General features: G+C 60.0%; 1 protein-coding gene across 1 annotated transcript in view; it reads left to right on the forward strand.

Moving 5' to 3' along the window:
• HMCN2 (hemicentin 2) overlaps nt 1–23,361 on the forward strand; it is a 32,699-nt gene that overhangs the window by 770 nt on the left and 8,568 nt on the right. The window contains exons 2-54 of the mRNA XM_072936729.1: nt 461–531; nt 1,406–1,564; nt 1,915–2,037; nt 2,137–2,308; nt 2,638–2,744; nt 2,952–3,072; nt 3,165–3,434; nt 3,571–3,715; nt 3,972–4,093; nt 4,183–4,455; nt 4,549–4,690; nt 5,268–5,395; nt 5,583–5,696; nt 5,815–5,964; nt 6,505–6,699; nt 6,904–6,999; nt 7,347–7,471; nt 7,742–7,886; nt 8,005–8,117; nt 8,369–8,525; nt 8,707–8,869; nt 10,134–10,261; nt 10,371–10,479; nt 10,712–10,881; nt 11,408–11,503; nt 11,610–11,786; nt 12,794–12,913; nt 13,077–13,238; nt 13,429–13,710; nt 14,721–14,888; nt 15,048–15,161; nt 15,337–15,423; nt 15,923–16,108; nt 16,505–16,678; nt 17,062–17,175; nt 17,277–17,419; nt 17,573–17,723; nt 17,948–18,166; nt 18,376–18,489; nt 18,553–18,740; nt 18,909–19,005; nt 19,267–19,428; nt 19,817–19,930; nt 20,036–20,167; nt 20,648–20,791; nt 20,892–21,051; nt 21,333–21,457; nt 21,541–21,724; nt 21,881–21,978; nt 22,257–22,529; nt 22,628–22,818; nt 22,894–22,975; nt 23,186–23,322. Of these exons, the coding sequence (XP_072792830.1) occupies nt 461–531; nt 1,406–1,564; nt 1,915–2,037; nt 2,137–2,308; nt 2,638–2,744; nt 2,952–3,072; nt 3,165–3,434; nt 3,571–3,715; nt 3,972–4,093; nt 4,183–4,455; nt 4,549–4,690; nt 5,268–5,395; nt 5,583–5,696; nt 5,815–5,964; nt 6,505–6,699; nt 6,904–6,999; nt 7,347–7,471; nt 7,742–7,886; nt 8,005–8,117; nt 8,369–8,525; nt 8,707–8,869; nt 10,134–10,261; nt 10,371–10,479; nt 10,712–10,881; nt 11,408–11,503; nt 11,610–11,786; nt 12,794–12,913; nt 13,077–13,238; nt 13,429–13,710; nt 14,721–14,888; nt 15,048–15,161; nt 15,337–15,423; nt 15,923–16,108; nt 16,505–16,678; nt 17,062–17,175; nt 17,277–17,419; nt 17,573–17,723; nt 17,948–18,166; nt 18,376–18,489; nt 18,553–18,740; nt 18,909–19,005; nt 19,267–19,428; nt 19,817–19,930; nt 20,036–20,167; nt 20,648–20,791; nt 20,892–21,051; nt 21,333–21,457; nt 21,541–21,724; nt 21,881–21,978; nt 22,257–22,529; nt 22,628–22,818; nt 22,894–22,975; nt 23,186–23,322 (7,892 nt within the window). The remainder of the gene's footprint in view (nt 1–460; nt 532–1,405; nt 1,565–1,914; nt 2,038–2,136; nt 2,309–2,637; nt 2,745–2,951; nt 3,073–3,164; nt 3,435–3,570; nt 3,716–3,971; nt 4,094–4,182; nt 4,456–4,548; nt 4,691–5,267; nt 5,396–5,582; nt 5,697–5,814; nt 5,965–6,504; nt 6,700–6,903; nt 7,000–7,346; nt 7,472–7,741; nt 7,887–8,004; nt 8,118–8,368; nt 8,526–8,706; nt 8,870–10,133; nt 10,262–10,370; nt 10,480–10,711; nt 10,882–11,407; nt 11,504–11,609; nt 11,787–12,793; nt 12,914–13,076; nt 13,239–13,428; nt 13,711–14,720; nt 14,889–15,047; nt 15,162–15,336; nt 15,424–15,922; nt 16,109–16,504; nt 16,679–17,061; nt 17,176–17,276; nt 17,420–17,572; nt 17,724–17,947; nt 18,167–18,375; nt 18,490–18,552; nt 18,741–18,908; nt 19,006–19,266; nt 19,429–19,816; nt 19,931–20,035; nt 20,168–20,647; nt 20,792–20,891; nt 21,052–21,332; nt 21,458–21,540; nt 21,725–21,880; nt 21,979–22,256; nt 22,530–22,627; nt 22,819–22,893; nt 22,976–23,185; nt 23,323–23,361) is intronic.

The raw sequence follows: 23,361 nt of genomic DNA on the forward strand, positions 1-23,361 counted from the left end.
CATAAAAGAGCAGCTGCTCCCCAAAAGATCCCTGGCCTCCTACAAGGAGAGTGGGACTCGAGCTTTATTTGCAGCAGAAACACTGAGTTGAGTGAAAACACTGGAGCCAGACAGGGAAGGAGGCAGAGGTGGTGAATGAATTCCTGCATTGCTTTGCTGGGAGCCTCCCCCAGTAGAAAAGGGCACTGGGTTTGCAGCTCACCCTGGCTGGACCACCCAGCGTGTCGGGAGAAATTCCTGAGCACGGGAATTGTTTGCCAAAGTGGTCACAGTAGGGCACAGGGGCTGGTCTGCCCAAACCCCCTCTCTGCTGGTGCCAAGCCGGGGTAGATGCTGGACTCTGGCTCTCACAGGTGTCAGAGCCAGGGCAGGTGCCAGGAGCACCAGCAGCGTGGGTGGTGCTGGAAGGAGCTGGGGCTGGGCTCGGGGCACTGAGGTGGTGGCATCCATGTGCTTGCAGAGGTGGGACCTGTCACCCTCACCACGGATCCCCAGCTCTTCCAGCAGCGCCTGCGGGAGCTCCATGTCCAGGTTGGCATCCTCAGCCCCATGCTGCTCTGCCAGGCCTTGGCCCTTGGGGGGAAGCTGGGCACTGCATGGTGGTGGGTCCTGGGGCAATCCCTGCATCCCCCACAAGTGGGATGGGGGGTTCAGGCTGAGCCAGACTGGCTGGGGGTGCACACAAGGGTGGGAATGGAGAGGATGGGTAACACTGGAGCTGAGCCCCAGAGTCCTGCAACAGGGCACAGCTCTGTTTTCCAGAATTCCCAGTCCACAGCTCTTGTCCCTAATGGAGATACTGTTCCCAGGAGAGTTTCCACAGACTCTCCATGGAACCAAAATTCTCTTCTTCTACAACCACTGCCTGATAATTGAGTTTTTAATTTCTGTTTTTGTTTTTTTTTTTAATTACTTTTTCTGTTTTCTGCCGGCTGAATTGTTCCCCGGGAGCTTAATCCTGCTTTATCCATCCCCACTCTTGCCCTGCCTCCCGTGAATTGCCAAATCCCTGTGGCAATTTCCCTTCGGATGCAGCTGTTTTGGCAGGAGGTGTAACGCTGAGGCTGCAAATGGTTTCCCAGCCCTTAGGGGTGCCAAGCCCTGGGAAAGTGGGAGCTGGTCCTCTCCGTGCCAGGAGGCTTCCCTGGGGTGGCTCTGCAGCCACAGGGGTGGGCACAAATGTGCCCACTGAAGGTATCTGTGGGAAACCAGTGAGCATGGGCCCCCAAATGGTGCTTTAATGATCCTCCTCAGTGAGCCAGAGCCGGGTCTGTGCGATCCCGAGTGTCCCTGCAGCTCCATCCCGCTGACTGCAGGAAGATGGGATGGTTTGTCCCTGTGAGCACCCCCGGTGGGATGCTGGGTGGCTCCGTGCCTGTGCCACGTCCCTGCCTGTGTCCCTCAGGGCGGGGGGGACTGCCCGGAGATGAGCGTGGGGGCCATCAGGGTGGCCGTGGAGATCTCGCATCCCGGCTCCTTCATTTACGTCTTCTCGGATGCTCGGGCCAAGGACTACGAGCAGCAGGAGGAGCTGCTGCGGCTGCTGCAGCACAAGCAGAGCCAGGTGAGCGGCCCTGCTGTGACAGCAGGAGCACTGCGACAGTCCTGCCCCATCAGGACGGGAAGCCCGTGGTGGGCTGGCAGGGACCACGGGTGTTTCCAGCCAGCTGGAGACTGCCCAGCTCCCCATGGACAGTATGAGCTGAGCGTGCACGCATTTATTTGTATTTTTAATGTGTGTGAGCTCAGCTGTGCAGTAACAGCACTGCATCAGTGAGATGCAGCGATAAAACCCCTGGATGGGGGGGAATTTTGCACCCCCCGGGCCCATTCGATGTGCTGGGATGCTGCTGGGTGGCAGCTGTGTCCCCTGTCGTGGGTGGCCGGGGTGTCACGGGGCCGTTGCTGTGGCAGGTGGTGTTTGTGCTGACGGGGGACTGCGGGGACAGGAGCCACCCCGGGTACCGCGTGTACGAGCGCATCGCTGCCACCAGCTCCGGGCAGATCTTCCACCTGGACAAGCAGCAGGTGACCGAGGTGAGTGGGGACACCTGGCCCCCAAAGTGAGTGCCGAAGTGAGGCTGTGCCTCTTGGGGAGGGGAGATGCAGGTTTCATCCTCCCCTGACTGCCTCCAGGTGCTGAAGTGGGTGGAAGAGGCCATCCAGGCTTCCAAGGTCCACCTGCTGTCCACGGATCACGAGGATGGTGGGGAGAACACATGGCAGGTGCCGTTTGATCCCAGCCTGAAGGAGGTCACCATCTCCCTGAGTGGCCCTGCCCCAGGGATCAGGGTCCAGGATCCAGCAGGTAGGAACCCAGGGGACAGGGACAGCAAGGGGGCCACTTTTGGCCCCCAGAAAAACCTCAGGTGAGGACAAGCAGGAAGGGGTTCACCAAACCCTGCCCTAAAACTCAAATGAAAAGACGATGAGCAACAAAGCCCTCAGCAAACACCAGCACGTCTCCCTGCTCCCCTCCCAGGCTGGCTTTGCCTCTGGCTGTGAGGGTTTTCCCTGGCTGGGAGCTGTGGTGGGCTCTGCACCACCCTGAGCCCTGAGGGAGGTGACTCCTGGCTGCTGTAGGAGCCAGGGCATAGACCTGCCTTGCCCACCCGAGGCATTCACTTACTGTTACAGGAAAGGTCCTGGAGAAAGGCCGAGGTCTGAAGGAGCTGCTCAGCATCCCCAACTCAGCCATGGTGGTGGCCGTGGAGCCCTACGAGCCAGGGACATGGCTGGTCACGGTAGGCTGGGGACAGACCTGCACATCCTCTGCCTTTTCCTGATGGATATTTAGCTTGCCAGGCTTTTCCAGGTGTGGACTTTCCCCATCCACCTCCGGCCAGGCAGAGGATGTGCGAGCAGGCTGGAAGGGGCCGGCTGCCACCTCTCCCTTCCCATCTCCTCTGCCTTCCCCTGCCCTCAGCACTCGATTCTCAATCTGCTTCCAGACCCGGAGCAGTGGCCGCCACTCGCTGAGGATCACAGGCATCAGCAACGTTAATTTTCAAGCCAGCTTCTCCTCCCAGCCGGAATTTGATGGCAGCCAGCCCGGAGAGCGGCCGGTGCAGGGTGAGGCTGGCGCTGCCTGGGGGATGGACGCCGCATCTGGGCGTTTGCAGCCGGGAATGTGGCTGGTGGTTTTTTCCTTCCTCTCTTTCCAGGTCTGCCCATCTCTGTCCTGGTGAACTGCAGCGGCCTGAGGCTGCCTGGGCGCCTGCAGGAGCTGGAACTCTTCAACACCTCGGGCCACGTCCTGGTCTCGCTGCCCGTGCAGCCCCTCTCCAACTCCTCCGGCTCCACCGCGCAGCTCTGGGTGGGGTCGCCTCTCTGGGTCCCCCCGGGTGACTTTCTGCTGAAGGTGAAGGGTGAAGATGGCCAGGGCCACCCCCTGCACCGCCTCTCAGGGGTCACCTACACCAGTGTGGTCCCCGGTGAGTGGAACCTGCGGGTGCTGTGCAGGGACCAGAGGTTCCAGCGCTGCCTCTGCTTTGGTTTCTCCTCGGTCATCCTGCTTCCCAGTGAGCTGCCAAGGGTGTTGCACATCTGCACATCCCCAACCCCTTCCAGGTTTGCCTAAAGTGAACATCTCCAGCAATATCCAGGCTTACAACCGTGAGCCACAGCTCATCTCCTGCTCTGCACACAGTGAGGTCCCTTTCCACCTGCAGCTCAGCCGTGGCAGGGTGAAGCTCGGGGAGGAGCAGCTCTTCAGGTGAGCCTCTGGTATGGCCCAGGAGGGAACCATGTGGGTCCCTGAGCTCTGTCAGCTGAGGGGGTGCTTTGTGCTGGGTGAGTGCCTCCAGGTTCTGAGCATCCCAAGAGGAAAATTCCAAGGGACAGGTCCACAGCAAGTGGGGATGCACCTCTGCCTGACTCAGACGAAAAACATCCCAGGGAGCAGAACTAGGATGGTGGCATGGCAGTCCAATGTGGGAGTGATCCATATTGTCATCTCTCCCTTTTTGTAGGATTTCAGGGAACATCAGCTGGCTGATCCCTGCGGCGTCCCAGAGCGACGAAGGCTTTTACGAGTGCACGGCCACGAGCAAGGTCGGAGTGACCCGGGCTCGTGCCTACGTCTCTGTCTCAGGTGGGTGCTGCTCGTGCCAGGCCTTAGAGCCCCTGCCACGTCTGTGGCCGGGCACAAGCTCCTTTCACCCAGGCATCCCGTGTCTGTAGAGCCACCACCGCGTCTCATCGCCCCGGGCAACATCACGGCTTCACCGGGCCAAGACGTGGTCATGTCCTGCGAGGTTCTGGGGGATGTGCCCTACAACCTGACCTGGAGCTGGGATGGGAAGGCAGCACAGGCAGGGGATGGCCGGACCCGGCTGCTGCAGAACAGCTCTCTGCAGATCAGCCACGTGCAGCCCGGGGACGGGGGCCCGTACGAGTGTGTGGCACAGAGTGCCCACGGCACTGCCACCGCCTCCCTGTGGCTCTTCATCCAGGGTAGGCTCTGCCCCCGTGTGGGACCCTGGCCTGGGGGATATCCTGCTGCCCTGAATGGTACCCGGGGCTGAGCCCTGCTCCAACCCCGTGCAGAGGCGCCGTGGGTGAAGGTGGACCCCAGTCCCCAGCGTTTCAGCAGGGGCCAGGAGCTGCGGCTGAACTGCACGGCCGGGGGGCACCCCCAGCCCCACAGCAGCTGGAGGCGCTGGGGCTGGGCCCTGCAGCAGGATGAGAGGTAACCCCTGGGGAAACGGGAGCCTCCATCCTGCCTGTCCCACAGGGATGGTGCTCCCCTTGCAGGGATGTACAGGGTGAGGGAGGGAGGCTTGGGGCTGCATAGCTCTGGAAAGAGGGAGGCATTGCAGTATCCCAGCCCGTGCTCCTGAGATGCTTGGCATGATGCTGGCCTTAATTTCCTGTATTTATTTTTAAGCTGTCCTGCCTTATCCAGGTCACTGTCCCCACTTTGCACACCTGGTGTGAGCTCAAGTCCCAAAATACTCCTTGTACTTCCCCTTAATTTCTTCTGCTTTTTGCCTTTCAACTCCTGCCTGTGTCAGGCTGTGAGTGCAGGAGTTGGCTTTGGGAAAGGCTTTTGGACTTTTGAGGTGAGAAAGCTCAATTCTCAGTGCTTTTCCCTGGTTCAAAGCAAAGTCCTTCCCTGCCTTCCCTGCAGCAACTGGCTCTAAGTGCTGACCCACATTCACCACATGCCCAGCATGTTCTGAAACCTGCTCGTTTATATCAACACATTTTCCATCATCCCTGTTTTCACAGAGCTCATTTCTCCATTTCTCTCCCATTTGCTGCAGGGTTTTCAGGGATGCTGAGGGTACCCTGCACATCAGATCTGCTGTCCCAGAGGATGCAGGGAATTACAGCTGCTATGCCAGCAGCACACTGGGCTGGGATGAGCAAGTGATCAGCCTGGAGTTCACTGGTACCTGCTCACTGGGAATGGGGCTGTGTGTGATGGAGGGTGTTGGGGTCAGCACATGGGGAATGGGGCTGTGTGTGATGGAGGCCATTGGGGGACAGCTCCCCGGGCTCTGGAGTCCCCTTGGGCTGGATGGCACCGCACCCAGCACAGCAGAGGGTGAGCAAAGACACCTCTCCCCATGACACAGAACCTCCTGCCATCCTGGCCGTGACACCCAGCCTGAAGGTGCTGGTGGGCGAGGATGTGACCCTGGAGTGTTGGGTTTCGGGGGCACCCCCACCCCACATCGTGTGGTACAAAGGTGAGACCGGGAGCACGCACCGGGACCCCTCGCCTGCCCTGTGGGGACATCACACATGGGTGTGACACCGGGAAGGACCCACAGCAGCACAAGGTGCTGACATGGGGGTCTCGGGCAGGGGAGCAGGCCATGGCGGCGTTCCCGGCGGGCGCCCCACGCGCGGCGCTGCGGCTGCAGGCGGTGCGGGAGGAGGACGCGGGGCTCTACGAGTGCCAGGCCCTGGGCGAGGCGGGCATCGCCTTCGACAGCACCGTGCTGCACGTGGGCTGTAAGTCCTCCTGCCGTGGGCTGGAGCCTCTTCCCCAGCTCTCCTTTCTGCCTCAGCTCCCCTCTGCTGCTTTCCGAGGCTTCCCAGCAGGGAGGTGCTGGTGCAAGACAAGGCAGTTGTTTCTGTACTGAGACATGAGGGCTTGGGATGCAACTGGGGATGCAAAGTGTATTCAGTGGGATTAGGTAGAAGTGGGGGCTGATTTTTGTGTGTGTGTGAAAAGCTTTTGCTGGAGGCAGAAGGGATGAAAGCATGAGGAGGAGGAGGGAAGGCTCTGTGTTGAGGGCACCAGGGTTTAAAGAAGTTAAAGATGGAAAAGTGCAAGTCATTTTACTGAGCCAGGGGTCGATGGGTGTAACTGGAAGAGGTGGGAGCTGCAACGGCTCTGACAGCTTTGGAAAAGCACCAAATGCTTTAAGTCAGTCTTGTAACATGTCAGGGTGCCTGGTTCATTGGTTTTGCAGCCCCATCCCTTCTCCAGGCTCAGCTGTGGGGATGCTGGACTTGCCTGAGCCCTTTCTCTGCTGCTCTCTCCTGCAGCTGCCCCTCACTTTCCTGAGCCCCTGGGTGACACGGAGGTCGAGGTTGGGGAGACAGTGAGCCTGCTGTGCCGTGCCGAGGGGTCTCCCCTGCCCCAGGTCACCTGGTCCCGGCAGGACGGGAAGCCCGTGGTGGGCTGGCAGGGACCACAGGGGGATTCCAGCCAGCTGGAGGCTGCCCAGCTCCTCATTGACAGTAAGAGCTGAGTGTGCACGCGTTTATTTGTAATTTTAACTTGTGCAAGCTTAGCTGTGCAGTAACAGCCTGCAAGCCTCCAGCTCTGAGGGCTGTGTCCCCTTTAGAGATGGTGGTGGGGCAGGGGAGGCTGGTCCCCGTCCTGGAGCTTGCTCGGGGCTCTCCAGCCCCACCAGGCTGAGGGGTCTCCCCACTGTGCTCCAGGTGCCTCTCTGGATGACCAAGGCATCTACATCTGTGAAGCCCAGAACGAGTTTGGGAAAATCCGTGCAGAGGTGAAGCTGACAGTCACCGGACAGGGTTTGTTCTCCCTGCTTTGCTCAGTGACTCGATCCCAGTGTGCTGGCAGGGGGTGAGTGGCAGAGACCAGAGCAGCTGTCTCTGGTCCTGAGCTGGCCACAGTGAATGTCAGCGACCCCAGGGCAGGGTTTGGGCAATGCCCTTCCGAGCCCTCTTTGGCTTCATACGCTGACATGGACCCACATTGCAGCGAGTATCCCAAAATTCCTGGGGAGTGGAATTGAACCTGGCTTGTGCTGAGCTAGGATCCAGACCCTGGAAGAAAGGTGATCTACATCCATTCTCCTGAGCATTCCTGGCAATTTGTCACTGGTTAATACTGGCTCCCTTTCCCCTGTTTCAAGCAGCCCCAGAAATAGCCCTGGCATCCCCTGTGGTCCGTGCGCTCCCAGGCCAGCCTGTGTCCCTGCCCTGTGTGATCCTGGCTGGGAGCCCCTTCCCAGCCCGCCTCTGGCTGAAGGATGGGCAGATGGTGAGACCTCTGTGCCTGCTGGGATGGTGGGGGGGTGGACACCTACCCCCTGGTGGGACTTCACTGCAGGATGAGTCCCTCAACCTTTGGGGTGAAAGCTGCTGGTGAACGAATCCAGTGGAGCGTTTGTGCTGGGAAGGTGCTGTGGGTTTATCTCCACACCAGGATGTTGCTCAAGGATTCATTTCTGGATGTGCCCCAAAGATGCAGGGATGTGTTGGTGTTTGACCCTGCCACCTGTCCTGCTCTCTGCTCTCTGCCCATGTCCAGGTAGCCCCAGGTGGCCGCTACTCCATCCGGGCTGATGGGAGCCTGCACGTGGAGCAGGCATCACCGGGGGATGCAGGAACCTTCACCTGTGAAGTGACCAACGCCCTCGGCTCGCACAGGCAGGACGTGTCCCTGGTCGTGCATGGTGAGTGGCAGGGAGCTGGGTGTCCCCAGTGACAGGGGGCAGGTGCTCTCCGTGCTCTGCTCTCTGTGGTGGACGTGGCCCTGGCCATGCAGGATGAGGGGCTTCTTTTCCTTCCCAGTTCCTCCCAGCATCGAGCCTGGCCCTGTTCTCATCACTGCCACCGAGGGAGCGGCTGTCACCCTGCCCTGCAATGCCACCGGCGTGCCCCCCCCCACTGTCACCTGGGCAAAGGTAGGGGACAGGGACAGGCTGCTGTGCCCTGCCAGCCCAGCTGGGGCCACCCTCCGGGTCAGGGTAATGTGTCTGAAGGGGGTGTAGCTCTCCCGTGTGCCTGTGGCCGCCTGGGGAGGTGGCACCAAGTGCCCTGGGAAGCTGGGACCAGGGCATGGCTTGCTCTGATGTGTCCAGAGCTCTCTTCTTGCCTTTGGGATGTTGAACTCATGGGAGAATCTCTGCTTTCCTCCCTTCCCTTCCCTCTGTAGGGCACAGAGCCCATTTCACTGAGCCCACACTACCAACTGGACCCCAATGGGACCCTCCTGATCCCTTCATCATCCCCTGGGGATGCTGGCACCTACTTCTGCACAGCCACCAACGCAGCAGGATTCTCCCGCCGGGAGATGCAGCTCTCCATCAGCAGTGAGTGCTCAGGACAGCTCCAGAGGGGACTGGCAGGGAGAGAAATGACCTGGGAACGCTCCTGCCTTCCTTGGAGCACCAATCCAGGTGCCAGATGGGTTTGGAGGATGGGAAGAGGAGCGATGAGGGCTGTGGGGTACCTGAAGTGTCCCTGCACCAGCTGTGCTCCCTCTCCATCCAGCAAAACCCAGGATCAGCATGAATGGATCACGGGCATCAGACCCTGTCCCCATCCTGGCTGTGCTGGGGCAGGAGACCACCCTGCCCTGCGAGGCCCAAGGAGATCCCCCTCCCCTGGTGGTGTGGAGCCGGGAGCCCCAGCCCCTGCCCCTCGCCACCACGAGGTAAGGAGGGCTCTGGGGGCTGGGGCCACCAGCTCCTGGGGTTTTGTCTCTTCAGAGCGATGTCAGGTCCTTGAAGGGACTCAGCTGCTTGGCAGGGGGATGTGAGGGGCACCCCTGGCATCCTGTGGGCAACGCAGGAGCTGAGGCAGCCGGGCAGTGCTGCATTAGCTCTGCTCTCCTTGGAGGGTGCCAGCCTTTTCTTCCAAACATCTGGGGCCAAGCAGCTGCTTCCAATCATTCATGTGCCCACCCTGGACACGGGGCTGGGGTTGGGAAGGAAAGGAAACTGCAGTGCAGCTCCTCACCCCGCTGTCTGTCTGCCTTCCTGCACATTCCTGCCTCGTGCTGTCACAGGTCAAGGATGTGCCTGGGGATGGTGGATCCCTGTGGGAAGTGTTGGACCAGGGTCTGATGCTTCTTGGGATGAGGTTTGGCACAAACACAGTTTTTAGGCCAGCAGTGGCTCTGTCTGCACTGGGATGTGGGGTTTTAGGCCAGTTTTGTTCCAGTGAGTGACTTCTGGGGGGACAAATCAATTTGTTGATGGTATTGAAGCTGATGACCGCCATGAGACAGTCAGATAATGTGATTTGATGGGCGAGGATAAACACATATCAACCATTCTTCAGGTTATCTGGTGTCTTGGTCATCCAACGTTGCTTCCATATGTTATCACCATGTTGGGAGGAACCCCTTAAAGCCACGGGCACTGGTCTTGGGGTTAAACTCTCCTTAGCTCTACCTGAGGGTTGCTGTGGCCTGGGGAAGCAGGGAGGCATCTTGGCTTTGCTCCTCTTGGGGGATGCATTGCCTTGTTGTTTGTGTCTGATTTGCCATGGTTGTTCCTGGCTGGCCTCTGCTGCTCCCCACATCTCAGCTGCTTGTCCACGCTGGGTGATTTATGGGAGCTCACGAGGAGGAATCTGCAGCCGTGGGCTGAGATGATGTTATGTCTGTGGAGCACAGATGGGGCTGGCAATGAGAGCATGGCCAGCTCCAGCTGCAGGGACTGTGCTCTGGGGGGGGACCCTTGTCCTCCTTCATCCCCCTGGGCTCGCGTGCTGCCTCATGCTGAGCTCGTGCAGGGGCTGAGCAAAGGGGATTTGCCCCCATGGGCAGCTGTGCCACCCTCTTTGAAGGGAGGTGGCCATGGTGACCTTCTCTTGGCTGTCCCGAGGTGATGGTGAGCTCTCAGCCCTCACCTACTCAGGGCTGAGTGATGGCTGTTTCTCCCATCCATCTTGTCTGTTCCTTCTCCCCCAAGGTTCAGTGTCCTCCCTTCAGGGTCCCTGCACCTGGCCGAGCCCCAGGTGAGGGACGCTGGCCTGTACACCTGCACGGCCACGAACGCAGCGGGGAACGCCTCTCTCAGCTACAGCCTGCACGTCCGAGGTTCACACACCCTCCCCGTGTGCCCCTGGGCTCCTGCTGCCTCCAAACCCTTGCCTGTCTCACGTCCCTGTGCCAGGCAGCCACAGCCTGAGGTGCCCTCTCCCCTCAGCTCCCCCCCAGCTGTGGATTGGTGATGGGGAAAGGCACCTGACAGCCGTCACCAACAGCTCCCTGAGGATTCGCTGTCACAGCACGGGCATCCCCCCACCCCAGCTCCAGTGAGTGCTGCAGAGGGGTGAAGCTCCCTGTGCTCCCAGGGTGGTAGGGGCTTCCAGCTTGGGGTGTCCCTTAGAGTGGAGGCATCCCTTCCTCCTCCTTGTCCCTGGTGTCCTCTTCTCAGCAGTCCTCAGGTGATGAGGGGACAGTGTTTGCTGCCAGCACCCCACTGCTCGCCCTGGTGTGTGGTGGCAGGACAGAGCCAGGACTTGCTGCCTGTCCCCTTGCTCGCAGGTGGCTGAAGGATGGGCACCCGCTGGACGGGCAGGATGGTGTGGTGGTGTCCGAGGACGGTGGCACTCTGCTGGTCACCCGTGTGGGGCTTGGTCACCAAGGGCTCTACGTCTGCCAGGGCAGCAGCTGGGCAGGGCTGGCCCAGGCAGAGGTGCAGGTTTCAGTGCACGGTGAGCGCAGCGCTGGGGTGAGGTGGGTTATCCATCCCGTGTGTTGGGAAGAACGTGGCTGCCCAAAGGGGTGGGAGTTCCTGGCCCAGATTTTTGGAAGGTGAAGTGTCACTGGCTTGATTCCTTGGGATCTTGTCCTTTGTCAATGAAGTTGAGAGGTGATGGCCACTGGCACCACAGTAAATCCTTGCCTGGTGTTTCCTGCTGGAGGGTCCTCCCCCAGCCCCATTTCCCATCTGGGACTCTGGAGGTGCCAGGTGAGAAACCAGGCAGGAAACAGAGATCCCTTCCTGGGAAGAATGAATGTCTCATTCAGGGGCAGGGACCAAACCTCTGCCTGGTTTGGGGAGCAGCGGTGGCACCATGGGGTGATGTGGTCCCCTCCCAGGGTGGGGACCGAGCTGTGGCCCCGGCTGTGGCTCTGGCAGGACTCGGTGTGTGCCAAGAGCCATTGGTGAGCCTGGCTGTGCCCCAGGCCCTGCCCTGTGGTGGCTGCAGAGCCACTGACGGTGGGTGCTGGTTGCAGTGCCCCCAAACATCGAACCCAGCGCGGTGGATCTGCTCATCCCAGAGAACGGCTCAGCTGCCCTGGAGTGCCTGGCCTCGGGGCTGCCTGCTCCCAGTGAGTCAATCCTGTCCCTCAGCTCCTGCTCCTGAACCCCTGGGGTTTGCCATGGTGAGGGGGGCAGCAGCATCGCTCCCCCAGCTCAGCTCTCGCTTCCCTGCAGACATCACCTGGTACAAGGGGCAGGAGCAGCTCTCGGCCGGGGCAGCGCTGGGCCTATCCAGGGATGGGAAGCGCCTGGAGATCGCCCGTGCCCGGCTCTCCCACGGGGGCAGCTACCGCTGCGTGGCCTCCAACGTGGCCGGAGTGGCCGAGCTCCGGTACAGCCTGCAGGTCACCGGTGAGTGCAGCTGTGCTTTCCTGAGAGATGGGGGCTCCCCCCCTATGGGATAGCTTGGGATCAGTGGGCTTGTCCCAGCCCTCAGGATACATGCCTGGAAGATGGCTCTAGCAGGACCCTGTCTGCTGCTTCATTTGCAATTCCAGTCATGCTCATCCCAGATGATATCCTGGAAAGCCATACCCCATGGATGGGTATTGCCAGGTCCCCATTACGGGGTCACCTACCCACCCTGTCCCTTTTGCACCCCGTGTGCCTGGTGACGTTTCTGTCCCCCCAGGCTCAGTGGTGACTCCTGGGCTGCTGCCAAGACAGGCATTGGTCACTTTTTCTCACTTGATCCAAGCATCCCTGCAGCTCCCCAGACCACTCAGCAGGTCCAGAGCTCCGGGGGCTGAGCCAGGCCCTGGCTTTTCTCAGGGATGCTCTAGTTGGTGCAAGTCCTGCAGGCAGGTGGCCAGGGCCTGGAGAAGATCCAGTTCTGCTCTGGGCTTGTTCCTGCAATCTCTTCCCAGGGAAATGTTTGCACGTCTGCTGTCCTGGCTCGGGTGCATTGTTTGGGTTCTGCTGTTTTTGTTTTTCAAGGGTTTCTGGGTGTTGAGGCTTTTCTTCTCTAAACTGATATCCCTCATGGGAAGGAGTTACCATTTTCCAGCCAGCTGTATCTATGGACAGCTGAGAACATCATCTGATAATGGAAAGAGTTGGGTAACCTCAGTGAGCAGGGCTGCCTAATAGGGCTGTGTCTGGCCAACCTGACCTTGGCCTGTTTGTGGGATGCTTGGTCATCCTCTGCTGTTGGCCACGTGTGATTAAAAGCATCCCTCACTTGGCTGGAGAGACAAGATTATTTGTTTCCACATGAAACCAGGGCAGGAGAATGTCACTGGGGTTTTTGTGGCACCCAGCAGGGCTGCAGGGGGTGTGTATCCAGTAGGATGGGGCTCCAAGCTGCCCTTCTCCTCTTGCCCAGTGCCATCAATGAGCTGCTCCTCTCATCCCTGCAGTGCCTCCGTCCCTGTCCTCGCCAGAGCCCGAGGCCGTGTCCGTGCTGGAGGGACAGTCTGTCCAGCTGGCCTGCGAGTGCCATGGGATCCCCCTGCCCACCCTGAGCTGGTGGAAGGACGGTAGGGCCATGTTCCTCAGCCTCATCTCTCCCCACATGGGTTGACCCAGCTGTTGGTCTCCTTGGAGCAAGGAGTGCTTTTTGTTGAGCAGAATCCAGCTGGTGGGTGGGAATTTGTCCTGCTGGGAGCCTGAGGGGAAGCTGCTGTCCCCTTCCCTGGGCAGGTGAGCCCCTCTCCACCCAGCCAGGGAGCCCAAAGCTGGTGTCTCCAGGAGGGAACGTGGTGCACATGGAGAAGGTGCAGCTGCTGGACCAGGGGACGTACACCTGCGAGTGCAGGAATGCTGCTGGCAGCAGCAGCAAGGAGCATCACCTGGAGGTGCACGGTGAGCATGGGGCACCAGAGGCCTGTAGGGGAGGGTGGAGGTGGTGTGACTTCTCTCAATGCGAGGCCCAGCTGGACTCTAAATCCATTGCCTGGTGCCTGGGATATTTTGGAAGGGATGCTGCTGCCTGGCTCAGCTTTGCCCGGGAGTTGCTGCACATCCCCTCCACCCCGTGTCCCTCTGCCCGCAGCACTGCCAAGGCTCCAGGGCAGCAGCAGCGCCCCGAGGAGCGTTTCTGTCATCGAGGGTGGCGAGACAGTCCTGGAGTGCGAGGCCATGGGGACACCCCCACCATGGGTGACATGGGTGAAGGACGGGCAGCCCGTGGCTGCTGGGGACGGGCTCCTGCTCACGGAGCAAGGGAGGCGGCTGCACATCCCCAGGGCAGAGGTGGCCCATGCAGGACACTACACTTGCCTGGCTGCCAACGCAGAGGGGCAGGAGCAGAGGGAGTTTGATGTTGTGGTGCATGGTAAGGACGTGGGATGGAGCTGGTGGCTGGGGGTGGGGTGGATGCAGGAAGGATGAGGAGGGTGGGGACATGGAGTAACTGGATGTGCAGCAGGTGTTGGACAATCCAGCATGTAGCAGGTCCCAGGGTCAGCAGGGTTATGCTTCAGGAATAGCTGAATAGAACTGTGTCCATCAGGCAGGAGCTTCTCTCCAGAGCCATCACAGCAGTCATCTCATAAAAGGTACTACCCAAGGACTCAGGGACCTCATGGGTCAGGGTCACTTGAGTTATAAAAGGCCTGAAGTGGCTCAGGCTGTGTGGCCATCCCAGTGTGACCTTGTAAGCCTGGACTCAGGTGGGCAGGTATTGTAAATGCAGGTGAACCCAGTGGGAAGAAATGATGATGTCTGACTGCAGTTCAGAAGGCTGAATGATTTCTTTATTATAACTATGCTATAATACATTAATATACTATACAAAGGAAGATACTAAAACTACATAATTACTTGTTCTAACTACCATATCTAACTAACTACTAACTCATGACCCTGTTCTCCGGAGTCCAGACACGGGTGGATCTAATTGGCCATCAGGCTCAAACAATCCTCACCAGAATCCAATCAAGTAATCACCCCAAGTAAACAATTCTCCAAATACATTCCACAAAAAACAAACAAACAAACAAAAAAACCCCAAAAAAACCCAAACAAAAACACAAAGAGCAGAAATAGAAATAGTTTTCTCTTCCTTCTCTCTGTACACCTCTATGGAAAATCCTAAGAAAGAGAGAAATGTCCCTGTGACATGCAGGTAAGTGGCACTGTTTGCTGTGGGTCACCTGTCCCATAACACCTTTAAAGTCACCATCTCCAGGTGATGCTAATGGAGCTTCTGGGTTTGTGCCCTAAATCTGTACAAAGCAAGAAGGTGGGAAAAACCAGGTTCACCCACTTCTCCCCTCTTTGCTTTGCTCCTTTGATGTCCTGGCTGCTTTGCAAATGGGTGTCCATCTTCTCCTGCATCCCCAGTTCCTCCTGAGTTCATTCGAGGATCAGGACTGACAACCAACGTCAGTGTTTCCCTGCAAGGATCCCTGACGCTGAGCTGTGAGGCCACTGGCACTCCCCAGCCCAGTGTCACCTGGTTCTGGGATGGCTCTCCTGTCACCCCCAGCGAGCACACACACGTGCTTTCAGGTCAGAGCTCTGGGTGTTGTGAAAGCTCTTTGGGAGCGTGTTTTGCCCCAACACTGATGAATTCAAACTCATGGTGGAGCTGTAGCCCCACAGGAGCACAGCTGGGACGTGCTGGTACGTGGGTCAGGGCCTTGAGGTCTCTCTGCTCTGTCCTTCCAGGGGGGTGGCTGCTCAGGCTCACCCGTGCACGAGCCCAGGATGGTGGTCACTATTCCTGCCTGGCCAGCAACATAGCTGGGGAGGCCAGGAGGCATTTCTACGTGGAGGTCCTGGGTAAGGAGGGGTCTTCTGTCTGCTGCAGGATTCCTGCTGGGGTTTCAGAGCTCCACCCTTGCAGGAGCAGACATGAGTTAAGACTGGACATGCTGGGTGTGCTGGAGTCCTTAGGATGTGAGCTCAGAGGCCGAGCTGGCCAGCTGCTGAAGCCTCTGGGGGCTTGTGTTCCTAGTTCCTCCCCACATTGAGGATTCGGGTGAAGAACACACCTTCAAGGTGCCCGAGGGCCACCCTGTCACCTGGTCCTGCCTGGCTTCAGGTGAGCATCAGGTGGGGAAAGGAGGTGAGCAAGGCAGGGATGGGGCTCAGGGGCAGACCTGAGTCCCACTGTGGGGTGTGGAACAAAGGGATGGCTCCAGTCAGAGATGTGCAAACAGCTGAAATCGGCCGCCCAGCTCGTTTGGGATGGTTCCTGGCTCTGCACTTCTGCTGTCCGGGAAGTGCTGGGGAGGGGACGCCCACATGGGGACCCTGTTCCACAATGAAAGATCCAATCTTTCCCAAATGGAGCTAAAATTCCTTTAATCTCATTTCTCTTTTAGTGATGGGAATAATTAATCACCTCCCACTCAGGACAGTTCTTTCTTCTTGCTGGCTCATCCAGCAGCTTCTAAAATCCTGATCCAGATCATGATAATTCAGATTTGGGATGATGTCCCTGCTTTCCAGAAAAGCTCTGACAGCAACCCCAGCCAGGCTGTGCTCACACGTGGAAAAACTTCACACAAAGGCCAAAACCCATTTTCCATCCCTCACAGGCAACCCACGACCTAAGATCACCTGGCTGAAAGACAACCACCCTCTCCCTGGCACCTTCTCCATCTCCCCTGATGGCTCCTTGTTCCACATCCCCCAAGCCTCCCTGGCCCATGCTGGTCACTACTCCTGCGTGGCCTCCAACTCTGTGGCAAATCAGACCAAGCATTTCCTGCTGGATGTTTTGGGTAGGAGATGCCTTTGGGTGGAGGCAGGGTCTCAGGTGTGAGCAGACTTAGTGGCCTTAAATGGCCTGCCCCAGGTAGGTGGGGAGGATCCCTTAGTCCTGCAGCCAAAGCACGGCATGGACCTGTCCTAAAGCCCTTGTGAGATCTCTTGGAGGAGCAGAAAGCACCTGCTTAGTGCAGGATCCATCTGCGGAGGTGGCTTGTGGAAGGGGGGATGTGTCTTCTGGATCTCTGTGGTTTTGGAGGGCAGCAGGACAGGGCAGAGTCTGAAACTGGCACAGGCTGTGTCAAATCCACCTCCCCGAGCCTGGGTCATGCTCTCTGGTGGGGGGATGAAGCACTGCAAAGCCTAAGTGTGTGCTAGTGCTGCTCTAACACACAACCACGGCTCTGCAGCCAGTCCCACCTTTGCTCGAGATGCTGCTGCTGCTGCTGCAGAGGAAGTGACAGTGATCATCAACAACCCCATCTCCCTGCTCTGCGAGGCCCTGCCGTACCCATCTCCCAACATCACCTGGCTCAAGGACGAGGTTCCTCTCAAAGCATCTGGAAATGTCCTCCTGCTCCCTGGTACCGTGCTGCTGTCCACTGGCTCTGCATGGCTGTGGTGGCCCCTTGCTCTGTGTGCCCTGGGGAGTGGGAGTGGGGCCTTTTCTTGGTCTGGCTGGGGTCCAGCACAGTGGGATGGTGAGAAATCATCATCCTGCAGGACCTGAGGGCTCAGGGATCAGCTGGATGCTGCTCTTCCACGTGCTGCATCCTCTGATTGTAACAAGCCTCCTCAGTGCTGGTTTTTATACGCCTGGGATGCTCTAGAAGAGCATCAGACCCCCTCCAGCCAGGCTTGCAGGTGCTCAGCAGGTCCCTAGAGATGCCTTCAGGTGCTGCATGGGGGAGAGGGCTGTGGCTGCTGAGAGAGCAGCGACCCTCTCAGGAGGACCCCCTTTGCCCAGGTGGCCAAGGGCTGCAGATCCTGAACGCCCAGGAGGAGGACACGGGCACCTACAGCTGCATCGTGGCCAGCCAAGACGGGGAGGCTGTGAAGAACTACGCTGTGAAGGTTCTGGGTGAGGGAGATCCCCACGTCCTTCCTAATTCCTGCACTGACCCCACCGCTGTAACCAGGCCAGTGCTGCTTCCTTTTGCTTCCCTTTGTCTTCCCCACTAGTTCCTCCTTGGATTGCCAGAGAGGATCCTTCGGGGGAATTTGCTGTGAAAGAGGTGAAAACCAGGGTGAACAGCACGGTGGTGCTGGAGTGTGAGACCTGGGCTGTGCCCGAGCCCACCATCCGCTGGTACAAGGACAAGCAGGTGAGGTCCCAGCTGTGACCAGGGAGGAGCTGCTGGATTTGGGGACTGTCCCAGCTGGATGGAGGGGGAAGATACCCTTTGTAGGGCTGGCTGGGTTCTGCCCCGCTCCTGGGCGTGTGATCCTCCTCCTGCCCTTCTCTTTCTTCCCTTCAGCTCCTGGCAAGCTCCGAACACCTCCAGATCCTCAGTGAGGGGCAGGTTCTCCAGATCCCAGCAGCTGGTGTCTCGGATTCGGGGCACTACACCTGCGTGGCCACCAATGCTGTGGGTGAAGATGACAGGGACTTCATGGTGCACGTCCAAGGTGAGCCCTGGGCAGAGAGGCAGCACCCAGAGCAGGGGGTGTCTCAGCACCAGCAGGGGTGCTCAGGGTCACTTGTGGCCACAGAGAACAGTGAGCAGGAAAAAAGGTTTAAGCCTGCTGGAAAACAACAAACATCTCCTCATCTCCAGTGAGGGCAGATGCTGCGGGTGCACCTGGGGGTCAATGTCCCTGTTCCCACAGCTGACCACAGCCTGTCCCCGCAGTGCCCCCCATCTTCCAGCAGCAAACAGGCCCCAAAGAAGCCCTTGAGATCTTCTATCGGGAGGAAGACCAGGATGGGGAGGTGACAGAGCACCGACAGGCTGTCCTTGGCCAGCCCACCGCCCTCTACTGCGACAGCAGCGCCATCCCACCGCCCCTGCTCACCTGGTACAAGGATGGGGAGCCCCTCTCCCCCGGCCTGGGGGTGCTGATGCTGCAAGGTAATGGGGAGTGGGTGTGAACCCCCACTGTGGGCCTGGGGGTGGTCCTGCAGCAACCTTGTGGGTTGAGAGCATCCATAGCATGGAGGAGGATGGATCCTGTCCCCTTCCTCCTGCCACCACACACAGCACCCGTGGGACCCCTGAGCCGCTGGGGCTGTGCAGGGCAGGGCTGGGGGATGTCCCACAGACGCTGTGCCGTGTCACAGGGGGCCGGGTGCTGCAGCTGCAGGCGGTGCAGGAGGAGCACAGGGGCAGGTACACCTGCGAGGCGGCCAACGCTGCGGGGCGGGACCGCCTGCACTACGAGCTGGAGGTGCTGAGTGAGTACAGGACAGGGGACGTGGGACTGGGCACATGGCAGCCCCATGACCGCCTGCTTCCAGCTGCCCCAGCCATCCGTGGTGGCACAGAGAACCCGGTGGAGGAGGTGACGGCCACCATCAATGGCACTGTCCGCTTTGAGTGTGAAGCTACTGGGCAGCCAGAGCCCACCGTGTCCTGGCTCTGGAATGATCTTCCCATAGAGGCTGGCCCACGGCACCAGCTCCTGCAGGGTGGGACAGTCCTGCAGGTTGGTGTCCCCTGTGCTGGGGAGAGTCACAGGGACAGTGGATGGAGGGGATGGGGCGTTCTTTCTCCCCAAAGGAGGCTGCCCTGGTCTCACCAAGGTCCCCGAGGGAGCCCCAGCATCTCCCCAGCTGGGGGCAGCCCTCAGTGGTGCTCTGCTCCCCCTCTGCAGGTGGCAATGGTGGAGGAGGGTGACACTGGGAGTTACACGTGCATGGCTGAGAACCCGGCCGGGTCAGCCGAGAAGCACTTTGCCCTCGCTGTGCAGGGTAAGGCATCTCCCCTTCCCTGGGTCACTGATTTACTGCCCTCCTCCTCCTCTTTCTCCACCAGCTGGAGTTTCCTTTGGCTCTGGCACTGCATGGCTGCCTCTGCCCCTCTGTGCTGGTCATGCTGGCCCCGTGAGAGGAGGCTGAGGTGCCACAGGCTCTGAGCAGCGAGGGGCTCAGTGCGGGTTTCCTCCTGGGGAGGCATCGCCCTCCGCAGTGATGGCTCCCCTTTGGCACTGTCTTTTGGGTGTGCTGGAGCAGGAGCGCCCTGGAGTGTGGGTGCAGACCCCGAAAACGTCAGTGGAATTGTCAATGGCAGCATCTCACTCGTGTGTGACATCCAGCCCCACCCCGCTGCAGAGATCACCTGGTACAAGGATGGCCACGTCCTGCGGCCCGGAGAGGAGGTGACTGTCACCCGAGGTATGTTGGGATGAGCAGAATCATGGCCTGTGCCCCAGCCCTTGACAGCGAGCTCTAGGTCCCCTAATCCCCCTTTTTTGGATGCCACGTGTGGGTCCCGAGCTCAGGCTGTGTGACACACTAATGACACACTGCTGAGTGATCCCCTCTGGAGGGGACCAAGGGCTGCATCCTGCAGAACTCCACACTGCTGCTTCCTGGAAAGCTCAGCGTCCTTTCCTATGGGGCACAGCAAGGCTTTGGACCTCAAATATGGGAATTCCATGGCCAAACTCCTTTTGCATGGAGCTTGACCAGGTGCTGGGGGATCAGTCAGCTTGCTGGCATAACGGCCCAGACCTGGTTCTGCTCCAGGCTGTCCTGATTCCCTGCTCTCCACTTCTCCCAGGCTCTAGGGTGCTGCAGCTCCCTCACCTGCAGCTCTCCAGCTCGGGCACATACACGTGCATGGCACTGAACGTGGCCAGCCAGGATCAGAAAAGCTTCATCCTCACCATCCGTGGTACGTGGGGAGGGCTCAGCCAGGAGCTGCCCCCTGAGCTCACGTGAGGAGGTGGCAGTGAGCCCTGCTCTGCCTCACACCCCCTGTCCTGCTCATCCCCCTCAGAGCCCCCAGGCACGCAGGAGCCGCAGCAGGAGATGCTGGAAGCTGACATGGGGACACCCCTGGTGCTGACCTGCCACGTCGCTGGTGTGGCCGTGCCCGCTGTCACCTGGCTGAAGGACGGGCACCCTCTGGGTGTGTGTGCAGGGCAGCGCTGTGCCAGGCTGGCACCCCCAGCCTCTGCTGCTCCCCTCCAAGCAGTCCTGCCTCAGCTTCCCAACTTCAAACCCTGCTGCAAGAGACCCTCAGGGCTGCACAGGGAGGGTGCACAGAGCAGGAAGGGTCTGGCCCTTTCCCTGCATGATTTCAAGAGACCTCAGGTTTATTCCTGAGGCTCAAAGCAATGGGATGTGGGCACAAGATGTGATGGGGGGTATGCAGGGGGTGAGCTCTCTGGGTACCAGCCATTGGGGTGCTTGCTGGGGCAGGAGTTTGCCCCAAACCAGAGTCTCTTTTTTCCTGTAAAGCTCCAGCAGTGAATTCTGCAAAAACCTTCCTTTGCTTCAACGGTGTCTCCAAACCTGGGTTCAGGGGGGAAGGGGGAAGCACAACAATGAGCCTGGGGAGGGCTCAGTGGAGGAGCACTGCTCAGCCCCTTTCCCCTGTCTCTTGCAGAGATGAGCCCAGAGCAGGGAGTGGTGTCTGGGGGGGCCCAGCTCCTGCTCAGCCCCCTCCAGCCCTCCCACCAGGGCCGATACTCCTGCCTGGCACAGGGCCCGGGGGCCGAGACACGCAAGGACTTCGTGGTGCTGGTGCGAGGTAGGGCTTCCCCGAGGCAGCCCGCTCCCTGTGGGCTCTGCCTCAGAGGTGAGCCTTCCTCCCCCTCCTCTTGCTCAGCCTCCCTCTCTCCTCGGTGCAGTGGCCCCTCAGATCAGCAGCGCAGGGGACCCCGGTGAGCACAGCGTGCTGGAGGGCGGCAGGGTGAGGCTGGAGTGCCGGGCAGAGGGGCAGCCCACCCCCCACATCTCCTGGCTGAAGGACGGGCAGCCCCTGGGGCTGCAGCCCCCCTCACATGCCCGGTGAGTCCAGGGGGCTCAGTGGCAAAATCTTTTGGCAAGGCAGGGTGAGCTGTGCTGCTTCTGGCTGCTGCTTGGTCTGGGATGCGTTAATCCCGGCTCTTTGCTGAGAGAATGTCATCCTGGAGTAAACCTTGGGGTCCGGGATGGTCACTGTCACCCTAACCCTAACCCTAACCTTGCAATGTGCCCCAGAATCCTCATCCTTGGCCTCAAACGGAGCACAGAGCGCTCCTGCCCCACGGGATGAGCACCCAGCTCACTGTCCCACCCTCCCCACGCAGGGTGGCCCCGGGTGGCAGCGCCCTGCTCCTCCAGGAGCTGCGAGCTGCCGACTCCGGGGCTTACACGTGCGTGGCCCGGAACAGCGTGGGCGAGGACACACGGCTGCACACGCTGAACGTGCTGGGTGAGCGGGGCTGGGACCTGCTGGGCACCACCGGGGCCACCTCACCCCGACAGCCCCAGCAGCGCCTCTGTCCCCTCACCCAGTCCCTCCCACCATCGAGAGAGGTGCTGCTGACTCGGAGGTGGTCCGTGGGGTCCCGTCCACCCCGGTGACACTGCAGTGCTGGGCACGGGGGTCCCCTCCGCTGCACCTCAGCTGGCTGAAGGATGGGCTGCCCCTCCGCCTGTCCCCTCGTGTCACCCTGCTCTCGGCTGGGCACATCCTCCGGTGAGAAGTGACCCTGGGCAATGGTCAGCACAGGCTTTGGGGCTGGTAGCCGGGCTGGCGTGAGGGCACTGCTGCACCCTGAAGTGGCGAGTGTCACCTTGGGGAGCAGGGGGTCACCCGGAGCTGACGTGTCCTCTGTCCCATCCCACGGGCCAGGATCTCCCAGGCACAGCTCTCCGACGCCGGGCTCTACACCTGCATTGTCTCCAGCCGGGCAGGAGTGGCCGATCGCAGCTTCCTCCTGCAGATACAGGGTACAGGGCAGGGGGCTGGGGCGGGCACAGCAGGGGCACCTGGACGCTGCTTTTGTTGGCAGAGCACACGCTGTGCATTGCACCCATCCCCAAGCAGGGCCCTGAGCCATTCCTCCACTGCTGGGGTGGGCTTGGACATGATGGAACAAAGCAGCACCAGCCTGAGAGCACTCCCAGAGTGTCCTGCAGGAGGGCTGAGCCGACTCTGGCTGCTCGCAGGACACCAGGGAGTGGCCAAAGCCACCCCCGGAGTCTGGGGACCTGATTTTTCTCCCCAGTGCCCCCTGTCCTGGAGAGCCCCGAGAGCAGTGAGGAGCAGATGGTGGCTGAGGGCTCCGATGTCACTTTCACCTGCAAAGCCACCGGGTCCCCAGCACCATCAGTGACCTGGCTGAAGGATGGAGAGCCCCTGGGGCAGCAGAATGCCCAGGTGCCCGGTGGCCCACAGCTGAGCCTGGTGGCCGTGGCACGGACAGATGCAGGCACCTACTCATGCCTGGTGGTGAATGAAGTGGGAGAGGTCAGCAAAGCCTTCCACCTCGTGGTGATGGGTGCGTGTCATCCCTCTGGGATTTCAGAAGGGCAGCTTAGCCAACTTTTTGGGAGCAACGAGGGGATGAGTCCTCCTGCCTTGCTGTGTGCCTTGCAGAGCCACCCCGTGTCGAGGCTGGGTCCCATCCCACGGAGATTTCCATCGCTGTGGGCACCCCTCTAGGGCTCACCTGTGTGGTGACAGGTGTCCCCATGCCCACTGTCACCTGGGAGAAGGATGGACGACTGCTGGCAGGGCCCTCGCTTGTGTCAGGGAATGAGAGCAGCCTCCACATTGACAGCATTGAGGTAGGAGTTTTACTTTTTTCTCCCTGCCTGGGTTTTCTTTTTGTGCCTCAGTTTTTCCCTCTGCTGGCTGTGCAGGAGGCTGATGCTGGCTTGTACACCTGCCTGGCCACTAGCCCTGCAGGGGAGGACAGCAGGAGCTTCCATGTCAGCATCCAAGGTAGTGTGATCCCAGCAGTGCAGCGAGGAGAGGGCTGCAGGGTGGTCCAACCCTTGGGGGGGACCAGAGAGCCAGAACCTCCTTTTATGGGATTGGTGTGGGCTCCAAAAGAGGCATCTGGAGCACAGCGATGGCCTGCAGAGTGGGGGACAGGGCTGGAGTGTCCAGCCCATGTGGCACACCCTGACCCCCCTGGTCCATGTCCCACAGCACCCCCCAGCATGGCAAGCACCGGGGACATCCCCATCATCACGGCCGTGCCAGGGGGGCAGCTCCTCCTGGAGTGCCCAGAGGGTGCTGAGCCCCACCCCAGCATGGAGTGGCACCGGGAGGGCTCCCTGCTGCAGGTACCTGTGACAGGACCAGGGACGGTCACGGGCAGGGCC

The sequence above is a fragment of the Taeniopygia guttata genome, chromosome 17 (genome assembly GCF_048771995.1).
Source record: "Taeniopygia guttata chromosome 17, bTaeGut7.mat, whole genome shotgun sequence".
Lineage (NCBI taxonomy): Eukaryota > Metazoa > Chordata > Aves > Passeriformes > Estrildidae > Taeniopygia > Taeniopygia guttata.